The sequence below is a fragment of the Aquarana catesbeiana genome, linkage group LG04 (assembly GCF_042186555.1).
Source record: "Aquarana catesbeiana isolate 2022-GZ linkage group LG04, ASM4218655v1, whole genome shotgun sequence".
Taxonomy (NCBI): Eukaryota; Metazoa; Chordata; class Amphibia; order Anura; family Ranidae; genus Aquarana; species Aquarana catesbeiana.
In genome coordinates this window covers 681,045,938-681,063,714 of record NC_133327.1, presented here as the reverse complement: position 1 = coordinate 681,063,714, position 17,777 = coordinate 681,045,938, and the positions used below count along the sequence as shown (strand labels likewise).

The 17,777-nt window shown below is 47.7% G+C and overlaps 1 protein-coding gene across 1 annotated transcript; it reads right to left on the bottom strand.

Moving 5' to 3' along the window:
* Nucleotides 1–1,786: 1,786 nt before the first annotated feature.
* Nucleotides 1,787–15,931, bottom strand: HSP90AB1 (heat shock protein 90 alpha family class B member 1). The gene is made up of 12 exons (XM_073628729.1): nt 15,783–15,931; nt 12,249–12,395; nt 11,951–12,157; nt 11,710–11,869; nt 9,828–9,961; nt 7,718–8,029; nt 7,435–7,600; nt 6,071–6,261; nt 5,408–5,555; nt 4,431–4,699; nt 3,984–4,317; nt 1,787–2,445 (listed from the first exon to the last, which is right to left on the bottom strand). Exons 2-12 carry the CDS (start codon nt 12,393–12,395, stop codon nt 2,336–2,338), a joined length of 2,178 nt encoding a protein of 725 aa, XP_073484830.1. The 5' UTR covers nt 15,783–15,931; the 3' UTR covers nt 1,787–2,335.
* Between the last annotated feature and the right edge of the window lie 1,846 nt (nt 15,932–17,777).

The window sequence follows — 17,777 nt, the reverse complement described above, 5'->3', positions numbered from 1 at the left end:
GCCGCACTGCCGATATTCAAAGCACAGGTCTTTAATCAGTTTGGCTCCAGAGCAATTTGTTTAATTTCCCGCATGTAAAAAAAAAAAATTAAATTTTTCTCAATAAACTGAAACCCCCAGAACATCGTATATTTTCTAAAAGCAGAGGTCCTGTAGAAGAGAAAAAAAAAAAAAAAAAAAAAAAAAAGTGATTGTTGCAAATTTGTTTCACACAATATTTGCCCAGCTTTGAAAGTGATTGATGGCTACAGAGCTGCCGCACCACTTTGAAGCGGAGAGCCAGCTCTAGAAACGCCGATGGCTACTACAATGAACGGTTCTATTTGGAGCTGAATTGGTTAAGGATTCCAGCTGTACTCAATTACAATAATGGCTCCAGGCATCAGAGATCTGAAGACTTTGCTCTACCTGTATGGATTTGCCATCTTATGCTGGGCCAAAGGCATCGGAAAGATGACACTGGGTGCAAGTTTCAGCTGGAAGGTTGTTACAGGGATGTTTGGCTGAGCAACATGGGTGCCATTTCTAAAAAGTGCCACTAAACCCACGTCATAAAACCTATCAATACTGTTATTACATGCTGTCCACACTCCGTCACTATGAAATTCATTTTCTGAAAAAAAAAAAAAAAATCCTGGTTGATCCTGCTGCTGTCCATGTCGCCCAATTCAGCTAGAGACTTTGCAGCTGTGGTGGCAGCTCTGCACATCCTCAGTTTTCAGCAAGTTTCTATGCTGAGCCTTTCCTCCCTATCACAGCTGAGCAGCCAATGTTCCTACATATCAGGGATATGCAATTAGGGGACCTCCAGCTGTTGCAAAACTACAAGTCCCATCATGCCTCTCGGTGTCATGCTTGTGGCTGTCAGAATCCAGCTATGCCTCATGGGACTTTTAGTTCTGCAACAGCTGGAGGTCCGCTAATTGCATATCCCTGCTATAGAGTAATACATGTGGGCGTATACAGTGGTAAATGACAGCCCATTCCCAACAACTAAACACATTAATGGAGGAATCGCCTCCCTCTTATTCTAAGGCACAGGCTGGAGGGATGACAGTGACTGACCGTAATCCATCCACATTGCATTAAAAAAAAAAAAAAAAAAAAAGAAGTATTGACTCGAGTATAAGCCTAGAGTGGGAAAATGCAGCCTCACCTTTGATTACTAAAACAGTGGTTGTCTCCCGCTGTGTTATGCAGTCTGTTTGGCTGTCTATTGTAACAAAGTCCCGCCTCCACAGCTGACAGACAGAACACTGATAGTTTCCCATCATTGTATCAGTGTTCCTCCATCATGGACGAGGAGGCGGGGCTTTGTTACAATGGATGCCCGCCAAACAGACTGCATAACACAGGAGACACCCGCTGTTTTAGTAATCAAAGGTACGGCTGCAGATGGGGCACAGTGAGGCTGCACCCTCACTCAAGTATAAGCCGAGGAGGGTTTTCAGCCAAAAAAAAAAGCTGAAAAAAAAAAAAAAAACTAGGCTTACTCTAGTATATACAGTAGTTTACCAAAAATATGTAGAATTGACTTTATTGGCAATGCATTATAGCAGAAAGTAAATAGTTTCTCAAAATGGTCACTTTGTTTACAATGCAAAAAACAGCAGAGGTGATCAAGTACCAAAAGAAAGATTTGTAGGGAATTTTATTTGGGTACAGCATTGCATGACCGCACAAATGTCAGTTAACGTAATGCAGTGCCGTATCGCACCTGGTCATTAAGGTCCCCAATACTTCTGGGGCTGAAGTGGTTAAGCAATTTTACAGACAAAGCAGAGGACACTGTAAAAAGGATTTTATTTTGCATAATGTATTTCATGTTTACGAACAAATGAAAAAACAAAATTAAAGTTTGGTGAACACAATCTGAAGTGACTGCAAAAACATGAGCATTCTGGGACTTCCTGAGGGCACTGTGGGGGCAGCGAAGGACCAGGCACCAGCAATGGAGGTGGAAAGCACTACAAATATACACAATGGACAGTCCTTATACCAGGACTTTACATACTGGCCGGGGGAGGAACATTCCAGCAGCTTATGAATCCAGTCACGTGGGAATGCACGCCGTGCCAGGCAGAGGTGCCACACATCTGGCAACAAATTGGGGTGTACAGAGGGGAGCACAGGGTTAAATTACAGCCCCCCCAACCCACAGGGGGCATACTGCAGTGCAAATTGACCAGGGGGCAGAGAAGGTTTAGCAGCCACTGTCCCTTTACACCCCCAGTAATGGGTATCATTTTCAGTCCAGAGTCCGAGTAGTAAGCTCCCTGGGAATAACATACAGATAGAGGGGGCTGGAGGGAGGGTAAAGAGGGGGATAAGCGTATTAATCCACTTCTTCCATGCGAGATGCATCTTCCTCACCCTCCAGAGGGGGGATCTCCTCTGGGGCAGCTGCAGTAGTTTCCTCAATTGTGGGTTCATCTTCATCGATGCCTGGAAGAGGACAGCAGTGATTATGCAGAGTCAAAGACATGGAAATCAAAAATTACCCACCATTTATCTACACAAGTTTTAAGGCCAAAAAAACCCCCACACGACTTGAAATGTGAGGTCCAATCACATAAAATGCTTTAAAATCTAATAAACCCCCCCATCTTACATGCCCAGAGGCAATTGGTAGCAAAGCCAAAATTCATTTTAGAGAGGAACTGCAGTCTGCTCACATCATTTGTAATAAAAACATCTTTGTCATTCTGAAGCTTCCCTCCAACCACTTTGCACAAGACTAGATATACATTCTAGATACACATTAGATACATAGACACAATTCTGTACTTTCCAAATATGCTAAAAATGAAAAATTCACTGATGGTTCACTTTAATAGTAAAATTGTGTCAATTACAGCATTAAACTGCACTTTAACTTGTAACTACATGTAAGCTTATAATAAGGTTTATCTAAACTTTTATTTAGAAGTTATTCACACAGGATGCAGCCGGAGACATCACCAGCACATGTGGTCTGAAGTGACGGCATACCCGTGTTGTGGCTCCTGAGCCTATACATGGGATCATTGCAGCCCCGGCCATTCATAGATCCGGAGCTCACAAACCCAGGACAACCAGGGGGGTGGGGGGAGAGATGGAAGTGTCAGGGAACTGTGACAGCGATGTGCTGGAGAGCTCTGTGTGCAGGCAAGTCTGTCAGTGCTAGTATGCGGTGCATATTACTACATTAGGACTCAAGCCTGGGGGGGGGGGGGGGGCAATTTGAGACAGTTTACTACTGCTTTAAAGCTGAAGTTACACCCAGAAGCTCCGCTCATCTGCCTCCTCCCCCCACCAGGGGCATCTTTAGGGGGGGTGGGTACCTTGTAACAGTTACCCCTTCTAAGATCTCAGAACATGCAGCAAGATCACTGAAAAAGTCCCTCCCTGCCATTTAGCGCTCTTCATGCATGCGCAGTAGGGAACCAGCTGTGGATCCATTGCTGGATTCCAGGACAGGCAAGCGTTTTATTAAAAAAGTCAGCAGCTACAGCATGTGTAACTGCTAACTTATTTTTAATGGGGGGGGGGGGTGGCAGAACTCCGCTTTAAATAGAAGTTTCCTACCGTTTACAGCAGCCTCTGCAAACTAAAACCAATTTCTTTAAATCCTTCAGCTTGCATATGTTCTAGGTCCTGGCTGACTACATGTCAGAAACCACAAACTGGTTCCGATTCATTAGTGGGGACCGGAGCTGTCCAACTACAAGTCAGATTTGACAGGCAGCATCCTCACAATGGTCAGTTGATGCCACAAAGATAAGATTTACATTCTCAGCACCTGGCATTGCACTGTGGAACACGTAAAAGTTGTGGGAAGAAGGTTAATTGGCTCCTATTAAATGCTGTGAGCAAGCAAGGGGCAGGGGCAAGCTGTGCTGGGTCTATGGAGACATGTACCCCCATAGCAAGCTGCTTGCTATGGGGGGGGACCACACAGAAGCACCAGCAAGGGACCTCATGTCAAATAGTCATTTACTTACCCAAGCCTAGCTTGATCATTCTGTAGATTCTGTTGGAATGTGTCTGGGGGTCGTCCAGGGAGAAGCCGGATGAGAGAAGTGCAGTCTCAAAAAGCAGCACCACCAAATCCTTTACAGCCTTGTCATTTTTGTCAGCCTCTGCTTTCTGTCTCAGGGTCTCAACGATGGGGTGTTCTGGGTTGATCTCCAGGTGTTTCTTGGCCATCATGTAGCCCATTGTGGAATTATCCCGAAGAGCCTGGGCCTTCATGATACGCTCCATGTTAGCTGTCCAGCCGTATGTGCTGGTGACAATGCAGCAAGGAGAGGACACAAGGCGGTTTGAAACGGTTACCTTCGAGAGAAAAAGAAAAAACTGGTGTTAATTGGAAAGAAAGTGGCAGCTAAACACTACAAGCTGTGCCATCTAAACCTGAAGCCACCCATAAAGATCAGTCTTCAGCTCACCTTTTCTACTTTTTTGTCCAAGATTTCTTTCATCAGTTTGCACAGACCCTCAAACTTGGTCTTGTTCTCCTCCATCTTTTTCTTCTCATCGTCATCTTCAGGAAGTTCCAGGCCCTCCTTGGTTACAGACACCAGGGTCTTTCCATCAAACTCCTTTAGCTGCTGGACACAGTACTCATCGATTGGTTCTGTCATGTACACCACCTCGAAGCCACGTTTCCTCACCCGCTCCACAAAGGCGGAGTTGGCCACTTGTTCCTTGCTCTCCCCTGCAGGATCCAATGCACAAGTCAGTTTTCAACTGTCCCACCCTTTTACCATCCTTCCTCTAAAATCCTTTCCCAACTTACCAACCCCCCAGGCTGATGACCCCCTCAACCTCTTGCCACCCCATCTGCTCATATCCCACAATCACTAGCCCCCTACTCTCCCAATCCTTCCATAATTGTACCACACCATCCTAGGGTCATCTCTGCAATCTTACCATCCTCATACATCCCAATCCTTCACCACCCACTTTGGGCTCCTATCCTTTCAACCTCTTACTGCCCCCATCCTTCCACCCCCATCCTCACCTCTACTCCACCACCTTACCCTCATAGCCCCTAAATATTTCCTTCACCACCATCTACTCCCCATCATATCCCCCAGGCCAATATACACCCTCCTAATCCTACCCCATCACCACCCACCTAGACTCTTATCCCCTTAACCCCCTACTGACCTAGCTGCCATCTCCAAATCCTACACGACCCCTCCTTTATCTTATCACCCTCCTAGGCTCATATCCCCTCAAGCTCTTATCACCCCCCCATCCTTATAACCTACACCTAATCCTGCCTTACCACCATCTTATAATCCCCCCCCCCCCCAAAAAAAAAAACCTCTTTACTCCTCACCCTACCTATCCTTGTCTATACCCAAATTCTAAACCACTCCTAATCTTTCCTCTATTTACCATCCAGTAGAAGTCTCACCAGTGATGTAGTAGATGCTCTTCTGAGTCTCCTTCATACGAGAGACGTATTCTGAAAGTGAAGCCATCTCGTCTCCGGTCTGAGAGGTGTGATACCTCAGGAGTTCAGACAGCTTCTTCCTGTTTGTAGAGTCTTCATGGATTCCAAGCTAAAAATAAAAACTTTTATCAGACCAACAGAAGACATACTGCCCTCCCCAGAGACAAATAAAATGTCCTATTAGATAAACCTACATGCCACTATGAGGTCAGTGTACAGATTTAGCCTATGAAGGGTTTTTCCCTTATTGAAGAGCCAAGGGAGATGTGGGGGCACTGCAAGAGCCATATCCACACAACCCATTTTACATAGAGGTGTTGACCCCCCCCCCCCCCCCCTCAGGTTTTTTGCCAACTGCGTGTGGGGGAGATTTGCCCTTTGTCTAGGTGTGAATTGTCACTAGAAATAAAAAGGAACAATCCAAATAAAGTTGTTAGCAGAACAGCAATAGAAAATGCTTCAAAACAGGGAGACCTGGGGCAACTGTTAAAAAGGTGTATGCTACTTATTTTGCCCCCCTATTGCTCTCCAATAGGTAGAGGTAAGGTGCCCCCCTCTGAGTTGGCACACCAGTGTTATAGCAATCCATTTACGCCTTTAAAGCACAAACCCCCTTAAGCTCACCTTCAGGTTCTTGGAGAAAGCCTCATAGAACTTCTTGTAGTTCTCCTTGTCATCTGCCAGCTCAGAGAAGAGCTCCAGACATTTCTTCACAATGTTCTTGCGAATGACCTTCAGGATTTTACTCTGTTGCAGCATCTCTCGGGAGATGTTCAGAGGAAGGTCCTCGGAGTCCACCACACCACGGACGAAGTCTGACAAAAAAAAAAAAAAAAAAAAAAATTAAAGTTAGGTTGTCCTCGCCAGGAAAAAAATGAAAGCATCCTCAGATGAGACAGGAGCAACACCTACAAGACAGGCTACTGGGTTCTCATTAGATGTGAAAATAGGGGGCAAGTATACAAGTACAAATCTACTAAAAATGTTGAGGAACCCATTATCAGAATCCTGGAGCAATCTAATGAAGGCCTTTCATCATGCATCTTCAGAGTGACCTGGAACAAATATGAGCATAAAGGAGTCACAGGTTTGTTCCAGGTTGACTGTCAAGTAGCAAAGGATGGATGATGAGACCTCAAAAGCAATCTGCTGATCAGTTGCTTTTTTTATTTACACTTTACCCTTGCTTTGCACCTTTCCTTTAATGTTTTGCAGAAGCACACTACAGTCCATTGAACATGGTTTCCTACGGATCTAGTTAACAACTGTTGAGCCATAGGTTTTTAGAAAGGGTAAGTGATTTTTCCCTGCAGCACTTTGCATGTAATAGACTTCAATGACCTGCACAAAAAAAAAAAAAAAAAAAAAAAAAAAAAAAAAAAAAAAAAAAAAAAGCAAATTGTCTTTTTATGCCAACAGGAAAGTATGAGTTCTGTTCAAGTAGTGTGACTTTACACTTTCTGGCACTCCAGTAGTATTAAAGTCGCACCAAATTAGTGCAGGAACCCTTGTGTGTCCAACATCATGGGTTAGAGTGCTAATTACCACTAACCATAACATGTGACTTTGGACATAAAGGATCCTGTACTACTTTGATGCTACTTGAGTACCAGAGTGTAAAGTTGCACTACATGAACAGAACTGTCATACTTTCATATTGGCAAAAAACTAAAAAAAAAAATGCAACACTTGCATTTTTGGTGCAGGACCATTGAAGTCTATTACACACAAAAAGCCAAGTCCTGCAGGAGAAAAAAAATTTAAATCCTACTTTTTCCTAAAGCACATGGCTCAAAATGCAGATGCATAAAAACTGCATGTTCAAAAAAAAATTTTAAAACGCACCAGAAAAACAACCGCAACCTGCATAGATGTGAGCCTAGCCTTACATAAGGGTTCTATTGTGGAGGGGCAAGTTCCCAGGGAGCTGTGTATTCTGTTCCAACAGCGGAGGACCCACTATGGCATTGAAAAGACTGAACACTTACTCAGGTACTCTGGGATCAGCTCGTCACAACTGTCCATGATGAACACTCTGCGCACGTACAGCTTGATGTTGTTCTTTTTCTTCTTGTTCTCAAACAGGTCAAAGGGAGCGCGGCGAGGGATGAAGAGAAGAGCGCGGAATTCCAACTGACCCTCCACAGAAAAGTGCTGGAGAAATAATTGGAAGTGTAAGATTAGTATTAAGGTGCACACATCTTTGAAGCATGGGTACTGGGTGGATGTGCACAGATCAACCCGCCACATAGGAGGTCACACACCCCTTACCTTAACAGCCAGATGGTCCTCCCAGTCGTTGGTCAGACTCTTGTAGAATTCTCCATACTCTTCCTGGCTGATGTCATCGGGATTGCGAGTCCAGATTGGTTTGGTCTTGTTCAGTTCTTCCTGGTCAATGTATTTCTCTTTAATCTTCTTGGTCTTTTTCTTTTTGTCCTTTGCCTCCTCTTCCTCATCAGAGCCCACATCCTCTATCTTGGGTTTGTCTTCACCGGCTTCTTCATCTTTTTTCTCCTCTTCCTTTTCCTCCTCAGGCTCAGCCTCATCGTCGCTTATCTCCTTGTCCCTTTCCTTCTCCAGCTGCCAAGAACAGAAGCCATCAGTATAGAAGTACTCTGAATCTCCTTAACAGCCCCTTCCCATATTTAATGTGGAATTTCACTTTAAGTGTTTATTAGATTTTCTCAGTTTTTTTATCACTTATTGCAATCACAAGGACTGTAAACATCCCTTGTGATGGCAATAAGCAGTGACAGGTCCTCTTTACTTAGACAGAGTTTTAGAACTTGGATGTGTTCTCTGCCCTTAAAAGCATGAGATTGAACCAAGATCGGTTTGATCAGACACTTTTTACATGCAGGGGGAACCAGAAGTGACAAAATATTGGTCATCTCCAGCTGCTTCGATCAGAAATGATCAGGGAAAAACCAGTCCCTGATCACCTCTATGGTAAGCCAGATGGAATCTCCAGCTTTAGTCCTGGGCTCCCCAGTGGGACAGAAGAGCCCACAGGGTGGTGGGAAGGGGGCCAATTATCCACTAGGGATTACTTTTACAAAAGTCCTTTGCTGGGTGAAAAAAAAAAAAAAAAAAAAAAAAAAAAACCACGACCTTACACAGTTGCCTTTAGCTGCAGGCATCTTGGTATAAACCACTGGCGTTTATACATGACGTACATGTTACCCAGTCTTAAAGTGCTTAAAATTTGTGAAGTGTGTTTTGAGGCCATTGGGCAGATTCCCAATCATTGCAAACTTTCTAAACAAAGCCAGGGAAAAGAAAAGGTCCCTTTGTCAGTGGAAAAACAAACCAAGCCCCATCATGGTCATTGGGAGGAATAGGGCCCCATCTTTGGCTTCAGTGAATGAAAATACTCCAAGAGCCAGATAAAAGTAAAGGGCTGTATATACTCCCTAGGCTGCAGTTTGGCTAGAGTTCCAATTTAGACTGGAAGAACTGCACCGCTTTAGAAAGCTACTTGGCATCATAGGCTTTCAACCTGCAACAACTTGTACTAGGGCAAACTGTGTCCTATGCCAAGTTATCATATAAAACTTCCTACAGACACAAGAGCGTGCTGAAATCACTTGCAACTGACAGTCCCAACACCCACCACTGCAGCCAGGACCTTGCCATACACGTGCGTTTTGCTGACAGGTCTGATGATGACGATCATACCAAAGTAGCAGAGCCGTTTCTTTGGTTTCTTCAAATGTTCTTAGGGGGGCAGCAGAGGCAAGAAAGCGTGAAGGCCTACATCTTCAAATTAGTCAGGTTACTTTTAAAGGGGCTAAGAAAGTTGAATCATCTTCTATACCAGCCTCTCAACCAGGGTTCTGTTGAATCCTAGAGTTTCTTCAGAGGTTGCTAGGGTTTAATGTCTGCCTTTCAGATAAACAATGATTTTTTTTTTTAGCTAGTTCTAAGGGGGAATTCTTCCCAATGACTATTACACCATGGGGGTGATTTACTAAAGACAAATGTACTGTGCACTCTGCAAGTGTAGATGTTCCAGAGCTTAGGACGTGAGGCAAAACCTCACTTTGCAAAGAAAAAAGTTTCTTGCACATGATTGGAGGATGAAAGTCAGCAGAGCTCCCCCTCGTTTACCAAGCTTTGGAGCAACTGTATAGTCTGCTTGCCTTTAGTAAAATCAACCCCTATGTGTCTATAGCTGTAGATCTAGTCGTCCTTAGCAGGTGTTCAAGACTGAACAGTTATTTCAAGGGTTCCTCCATGTCAACGATTGGGAAACGTTCTATACTATGAACGTGGTGGCCTGTTACTACATTTTTTCATAAAATCCATCATTTTACATTGTGTGTATTCCTATACAGTCCCAGCAGACACAGGCCCCATTTCAGAAGGGGACACTTACATAGAGTGTGATGGGATAGCCGATGAATTGAGAGTGTTTCTTCACCACCTCCTTTACTCTCTTCTCCTCCAGGTACTCCAACTGGTCCTCCTTCATGTGCAGGATGACTTTGGTGCCACGGCCCATGGGTTCACCTGGGATGGAAAAGAGGCAGGTTGTTGACAAGCTCCCAATTCCCAGCTGTCATTTTCAATAGGGCAAGGTACATGATGAAAGAATGTGTTGGGATGCCAAAGGCTAACATGCCATTGCAAAAATAGTTAGGAGTTTAATAGCCAGAAGTTGAACACCATTATCCTGTGAACAGCCTGGACCAGAGCGTCACATTGTCATTCTGTCCTGAATGGACAGTGTTGGATAATTAACTATCTGCACACTGTAGCTGCCCGCTATGCTGCAGTTCTGACCTGTAAAATTTCAGATTAAAAAAAAAAAAAAAAAAAAAAAAAAAAAAAAAAAAAAAAAAAAAAAAAAAAGGGGATATGCAGCATAGCAGGCAGCTACACAGTGCAGATAAGGGGCTGTCTTCTGTAAGAAGCAATCTGAGCTGTGTGAGGAGAGCTGTGCTGCCTGTGTGCAGTACGAGGATGTGAGGAGCCCAATGGCCACAGCCTCCACAAAGCATTGGGAGGGGTTGTTTTTGGGACAGCCCTCCAAAAGCTGCCACTAGATTCCAGCCATGTCTATATCACTTCTGTAATTTCCACTATGCACAGTCCTGAACTTGTAAGGTCAGTAGGCACAGCCACATCCAGTAGATGAGGGACAGAAAAGGGGGTGGATTGCTGAAGTAGTAACCACTCCCTTTAAACAAATGGACCGTTACAGGGACCCACATGACAGATGGAGTGCCCCCCTACTGGAAAAATCGAAGGGAGGAAATCCACAGCCGACTGATTATGGTAATTTAGTTAGCCTATCCAATACTAGACATGCACACTGCCGAAAAAAATGTGTTTGTCGTTTTTCCAGGTCAGTCGTTAATGGATATTCAAAAGAACGAAAATCCAAACGCCAACTACTAATTACAGGTACTGGAATTTCCTTTCAAATTTGTCTGTCAGTCAATGTAACGAATACGAATTTATCCCAAGTTACAAATTAGCCGAAATAATGAATGGAACGTAACAAATTACATTTTTTATTATTAATTCGTTAAGTTGCATTCATTTAAATTCAGCATTCATTATTTCAGCTAATTTGCAAGTTCGATAAATTTGTATTTGTTACATTAACAGTCAAATTTGAAAGGAAATTCCAATACCTATAATTTAATAGTCAATTTCAGATTTTCAAAAAAGTTTAACAGGTTTGTTAATTTGGATATTTACGAATTGCACATGTCTATTCCATACCTCCTTTAGCTTTGGGCTCAAGAAGGGCCCTTTCACACTGGCGCGGGGGGCGGTAAAGCGCCGCTATTGTAAGCGGCGCTTTACCATTGGTATTCAGCCACTAGTGGGGAGGTTTTACCCCCCCGCTAGCAGCCGAGAAAGGCGCTTTGGCGGGAGTATAGCCGCACCGTCCCATTGATTTCAAAGGGCAGGAGCGGTATACACTCCGCTCCAAAGATGCTGCTAGCAGGACTTTTTTTACCGTCCTGCTACCGCACCGCTCCAGTGTGAAAGCCCTTGGGGCTTTCACATTGGAATCAAATCAGCGGCACTTTCGGGTCGGTTTGCAGGCGCTATTAGCACAATAGCGCCTGCAAACCGCCACAGTGTGAAAGGACCCAAAGCCATAAGAGTCATGTTTAGAGTTCCTCTGGGTATTAAAGGCAATGAGCAAGAGACCCACTGGAGGTATAAGCAACATCCTACAGGTTTTAAAAATTCACCCATATACTGGGATGTCAGCGTGTGCCAATGGCAAAGCTACTTACCGTGGTCGACTTTAACAGTGAAGGATCCACCGGCAGAGGATTCCCAGGCGTACTGCTCATCGTCATTGTGTTTAGTGATCACCACAACCTTCTCTGCCACCAGGTATGCAGAGTAGAAACCAACACCAAACTGGCCAATCATGGAGATGTCTGCTCCAGCCTACAGGAAGGATCAAGATGTTAGTATGGAAATCACACTCAGGGACAATCATGATGAGTCAGCCAAAGTTACTCCCGGTACCTGCAGGGCCTCCATAAAGGCCTTGGTGCCAGACTTAGCGATGGTTCCCAGGTTGTTGATGAGGTCGGCCTTTGTCATTCCAATGCCTGTATCCACCAAGGTCAGGGTACGCTCAAGACGGTTGGGGGTGATGTCGATTTTGAGCTCCTTTCCGCTGTCCAGCTTGGAGGGGTCTGTAAGGCTCTCATAGCGGATCTTGTCCAGGGCCTGAAAAAAGGCAATAGTCATTAATGACATGGGGGCCACCCAACACTCAAAAGTGGTAGATTCCCCACCCAATACAAAGAGGCAGACTTACATCAGAGGCATTGGAGATCAGCTCTCGCAGGAAAATTTCTTTGTTGGAATAGAAGGTGTTGATAATTAAGGACATAAGCTGAGCAATCTCAGCCTGGAATGCGAAGGTCTCCACATCCTCCTCGCCATGATGGACTTCTTCTGGCATCTGGGGAAAGACACGATTGGATTATCACACTGGAAACAAGTCACTAACTCCCAGAAGATAACCAGACCAAGCCGACTATTTTTAGCACAAGAAAGGGACAGTTAGAATGGAAACATTCTCCACATTCCACCAACAGCCAATCTGATCCTGTACTAGAATCTGGAGTCTGACAGATTCATAGTCTTCTGTATCGGTTGAAAGGCCCACAGAAATCTATGGGAAGAGACTGAACTGGTGGTAAGAAGGTTTTGGGTACTGGGAAAGGACAACTACAAAAGGCTGTGGCAGTGAGACTGACTTGTATCTGGGATGGAAGCCTAGAGATACCAGATGCCACCACCATGGACTTGAAGGTCAAGTTCTGGATCTGCGGTCAGCATCCAATCCCTACCAAGAGGATCAGTCCAGAGAGAACAGCTAACCTGGACGTTATGGTGGTCACCTCACATCATTAAAAGGACTAAGGACTTCACAAAAGGAAGGTGAAGGACTTCTGACTTCCCAAATTAAAGGCAGTGCACGAGCATAGCAGCCAGGTAGTTGGAATTTTCAATGGCAGATCAACAACATCCAAATTACTTTGCTGAGTCACCGAGGAACATGGCTGCCCCAAAACCTGCATCTTCAAGATGTAGTCAGCAACAGCCACTCCTCCCGTTTCCATGCCGACAAGTCCCCTTTCACTGAAGGATTTGTACAGGTCGCTGCAGGAGACAGGTGTAAGCTGTGTCTGGATGGTCATTGTTCTCAGATCCTGGCCATCTGCTTTGCACAGCTGCCATTGTTCATCTGTCTGAGAAGAACTGCAAGGGGGGGGGGGGGGGGGGTTCAGAGACAAGAGGATGCGACTGCAATGATGGACAGGAGACATACAGAGATGGAGGGTGCAGCGTCACTGTAGAACAGGGGCAGGGCGGGATACAAAGGTGGTGTACAGTGACAGGAGGATACAGCAAAGGCAAACAGGAGGGGGCAGGGGGTGGTGAGATTGATTGGTACTTCGCATACGACATCAGTACAGGTCTCTGCGGCAGAATACTGTATGAAGCCTTAGGACATCTGCATGCATCTCCGCTCCCGTATATCTCACCCATGGCATCCCTCTGCTCAAACCCCAGCATCTCACCCATGGCATCCCTCTGCTCAACCAAACCTGAGAATCTCACCCATGGCATCCCTCTGTGCTGTACATCACCTGTGGTGTGCCCAACCCACTGCGCCCCTTTACAAGCCCTTGACCCAAGTCTCACCTACAGCATTACTCTGCTCACCCCTAACCCACAGCACCCTTCTGCTCCTTATGCCACCCATTGCAAACCACTGTGCCCCCCTGCTCACCTCGACCTGTGCATATTACCCACAGCTTCCCTCTGCTCCCTACATCACCCAAGTGGTCCCTCTGCTCACCCTAACCCGTAGGTCTTGCCCACAGCATCCCTCTGCTCCCTACATCACCCAAGTGGTCCCTCTGCTCACCCTAACCCGTAGGTCTTGCCCACAGCATCCCTCTGCTCCCTACATCACCCAAGTGGTCCTTCTGCTCACCCCAACCTATAGATCTTGTCCACAGCTCCCTAAATCACCCAAGTGGTCCCTCTGCTCACCCCAACCAATAGGTCTTGCCCACAGCATCCCTCTGCTCCCTACATCACCCAAGTGGTCCTTCTGCTCACTCCAACCCATAGGTCTTGCCCATAGCATCCCACGGCTCCCTAAATCACCCAAGTGGTCCCTCTGCTCACCCCAACCCATAGGTCTTGCCCACAGCATCCCTCTGCTCCTTACGTCAGCCAAGGCATCCCTCTACTTATATCACCCATGGCCGTCCCAACCCAAGGCATCCCTCTGCTCCTTGCGTCACCAACAGACACGCCAACCCAAGGCGATCCTCCGCTCCCTCCAAACCGCAGGTTTTGCCCACAGCATCCCTCTGCTCCTTACATCAGCCACTCCAATGCAAACCTCTGCTTGCCCCAACCCGCTCCGTTTTGTCCAAAATCACCCAAAGCATACCTCTTGCTCAACCCAACTCCCAGGTCTTGCCCACAGCATCGCTCTGCCCCTTACGTAACCCAAGACGTCCCTCTGGTTACCCCAACCCATACATCTTGCCCATGACAGCCATCTGCCTGCCCCTGATCCACACATCTCACCACAGCATCCCTCTGCTCCCTACGTCACCTGTGGCCTCCCCAACCTGCACGGTCCTCACAATACCCCGTCACGAGCCTCATCTGTGGTGCCTCTAAACGGCTCACCCGCGGAGGTCCCTGGCCCCAGCATCACTCCAAACACCTTACCATCAAACTGCCCACCACCCAAACCCCTCACCTTCCCCTTTAAATAATCATACCAAAGTCGTGTCCCCTAAAATCCATCAATAATTCCAGACCTCCGGCAATCACCAAAAACAAACTGCTACAGTGGAGCGTACCATCTACAGATAAAGAGAGGGGGGGGGGGGGGGGGAATATTGACATTGTCCATCATCTCCCCCACCCAAAACAAGAATTCCCATAACTGATCTTTTAGTGATCATCCAATCAGAAGCCTGAAGACACTGAAGGGCCCGGGGCCCCGCATAACCACTGAACCCACCCTGTCATCCAGACACGACCCTTCTCCTTGAGGGTGGGTCCACATAGCTGTTGCCCTTAGCAACCAGAGGTGGAGAATGCCTTCTGGTTGCTAGGAGCAGCAGCTGTGTGACCCCCCTCAGGGAGACACTAAAGGGCCCGGGGCCCCCCCATAGCCACTCAATCCGCCTATTTGTTTCAGACATGGCCCTTGAGGGTGGGTCCACAAAGCTGTTGCCCCTAGCAACCAGAGGTGGAGGATGCTACCTGGTTGCTAGGAGCAACAGCTGTGTGACCCTCCCCTCAGGGAGACGCTGAAGGGCCCCCAATAACCAATGAACCCTGCCCTGTGCTCCAGACATGGCCCTTGAGGGTGGGTCACAGAGCTGTTGCCCCTAGCAACCAGAGGATGTTAACTGGTTGCTAGGAGCAACAACTATGACCCTCCGTTAGACACTGAAAGGCCCCAATAAACACTGAACCCCCCCACTCTTCCAGACAAGGCCCCTCATTGGCCCCCCCTTCTCCCTTCAGGGAGGGTCACATAGCCGTTGCCCCTAGCAACCAGCATAGGAGGCCGACAGGTTGCTAGGGGCAACCACCAACCCCCCCCCCCCCCCCCCACAAAAAGTCAAGTCACGCTGCATGACGTCACTGCACAACATGGCGGCCGCCCAGCACGTGCCCCCCCTCCTCCACCCTTCCAGAACCTTCCATGACCCCCCCCGAACCTTCTCCTACACCCTCCTCCCGGGTCTGTCCCCCCTCCGCAGGCCCAGTTCACACGGCTCAGCCTCTGAGGGACCCGTACCTTGATAGCTGGGAACTGCGAGTCACCGACTGACAGAGCGACCGAATGAATGAAGAGGCCGCAGTACGGAGCCGGCGCCTTATATATCCCGGGCGGAGCACTCCGCGGCGTATCCTTCCGCCCTCCCCCATACGCGTCACACAGGGGGGGCGGGGACTAGATCAGCAGCCGCTGTTCTGACGAGAAAGTTCTACATCGCTCCGCCCCCCTCTACAGCGCAAGGGGGCGGGGCTCGGCGCTTCTCGAGGCCCCGCCCCCAGCTCCATGTTAAGCATAGAGGGCGGAGATTACCGCCTCTGCCTGTTATACACACATGGGCGGGGGGGCGGAGCTCAGTTGCTGAGAGACTCCCGCCCTTTACTTCCTGTATAGAGCGGGAATAATAACGCGGGTCAGGGGCGGGAGTGCAGTGTGGGGGGGGGGGAAAACCCCGCCCCCCTCCACGCCCTGTAAAAAAAGTAGGACAGAGAACGCCCCCCCCTCTCCTTACAGTCACAGAGATACTCCGCCCCCGCCTACGCCTTATTGGTGCCTGTCATATACGGACTACTCCGCCCGCCCCTACAGGCTCGGCCAGTGTCAAGGAAGACCCCGCCCCCACAATAACGAATAAAGGGTTTGCCTGTAATGCAGAGGGGGCGGAGCTCAGATCACCCCGCCCCTAATCCCCAGTAATGATATTATAAGGGGGAGTCAGGAGCCCTCTGCTGTCATCTCAGTCCTCCATCCTCATGTAGAGCCTCTGCCCCTCCCCCCCAGACAAATCACATCCAGCCTCCACCTGAAATCACTACCTCTGTTATGGGCGGAGTCCTGAACACGCCCGATGACTGCCAGGCAGTTGGCATTTTCTGCAAAAAAATAATAATTTTCATTCTTTATAAATTTGCCGCTTTCATTATAATAACCCACCTGGTGATCCCGCCACGGAGGGCCTTGTCCTGGCACTTCCTGTTACCGGGTGACAACGCTCTGTCCCGTCTCCAAACTCCTCCTCCCGCGTTGTCACCCGCTCACATGGGCTTCCAAATGGTGGCGTTTTCATCCCACATGGTCCACTGTTGTCACCAATCAGGAGATGAGCCCTGAGAGATGCCATACAGCCATCACTGGGGGGGGGGGCAGGGAAGTGGCTGCAAAGAGGCTGCGGGAGATCACTGACATTCAACAAAGGAGGAAAGAATGGGAAAAAGTTTATTGAAAAAAAAAAAAAAAAAAAGGTCATCGTTCCTCTCTAGCTCACCACACATGTTACAATCTGATTGTATAAACCCCTTTAAATCCTTCTCATCCAGTCCTGGCGTCCCTTTCACATTGTGCTGGGCTGTCGCATTGGTCACATGATCAGGAGCTGGTCCCGCCCATCATTACTGGAGATCGGGACCTGGCGGGTTGGGGGCAAGAGTGTGAGCTCACCATATACTATACAATCTGATTGTACAACCTCCTTGCCAACCATCCGTTGGAAGGACGGTCAGAGGTGGTCAGTGTCGGGGTGGAATCTGATTGGAGGGTCGGTCAGAGGTGGTCAGTGTCGGGGTGGAATCTGATTGGAGGGTCGGTCAGAGGTGGTCAGTGTCGGGGTGGAATCTGATTGGAGGGTTGATCAGAGGTGGTCAGTGTCGGGGTGGAATCTGATTGGAGGGTCGGTCAGAGGTGGTCAGTGTCGGGGTGGAATCTGATTGGAGGGTCGGTCAGAGGTGGTCAGTGTCGGGGTGGAATCTGATTGGAGGGTTGATCAGAGGTGGTCAGTGTCGGGGTGGAATCTGATTGGAGGGTCGGTCAGAGGTGGTCAGTGTCGGGGTGGAATCTGATTGGAGGGTCGGTCAGAGGTGGTCAGTGTCGGGGTGGAATCTGATTGGAGGGTCGGTCAGAGGTGGTCAGTGTCGGGGTGGAATCTGATTGGAGGGTCGGTCAGAGGTGGTCAGTGTCGGGGTGGAATCTGATTGGAGGGTCGGTCAGAGGTGGTCAGTGTCGGGGTGGAATCTGATTGGA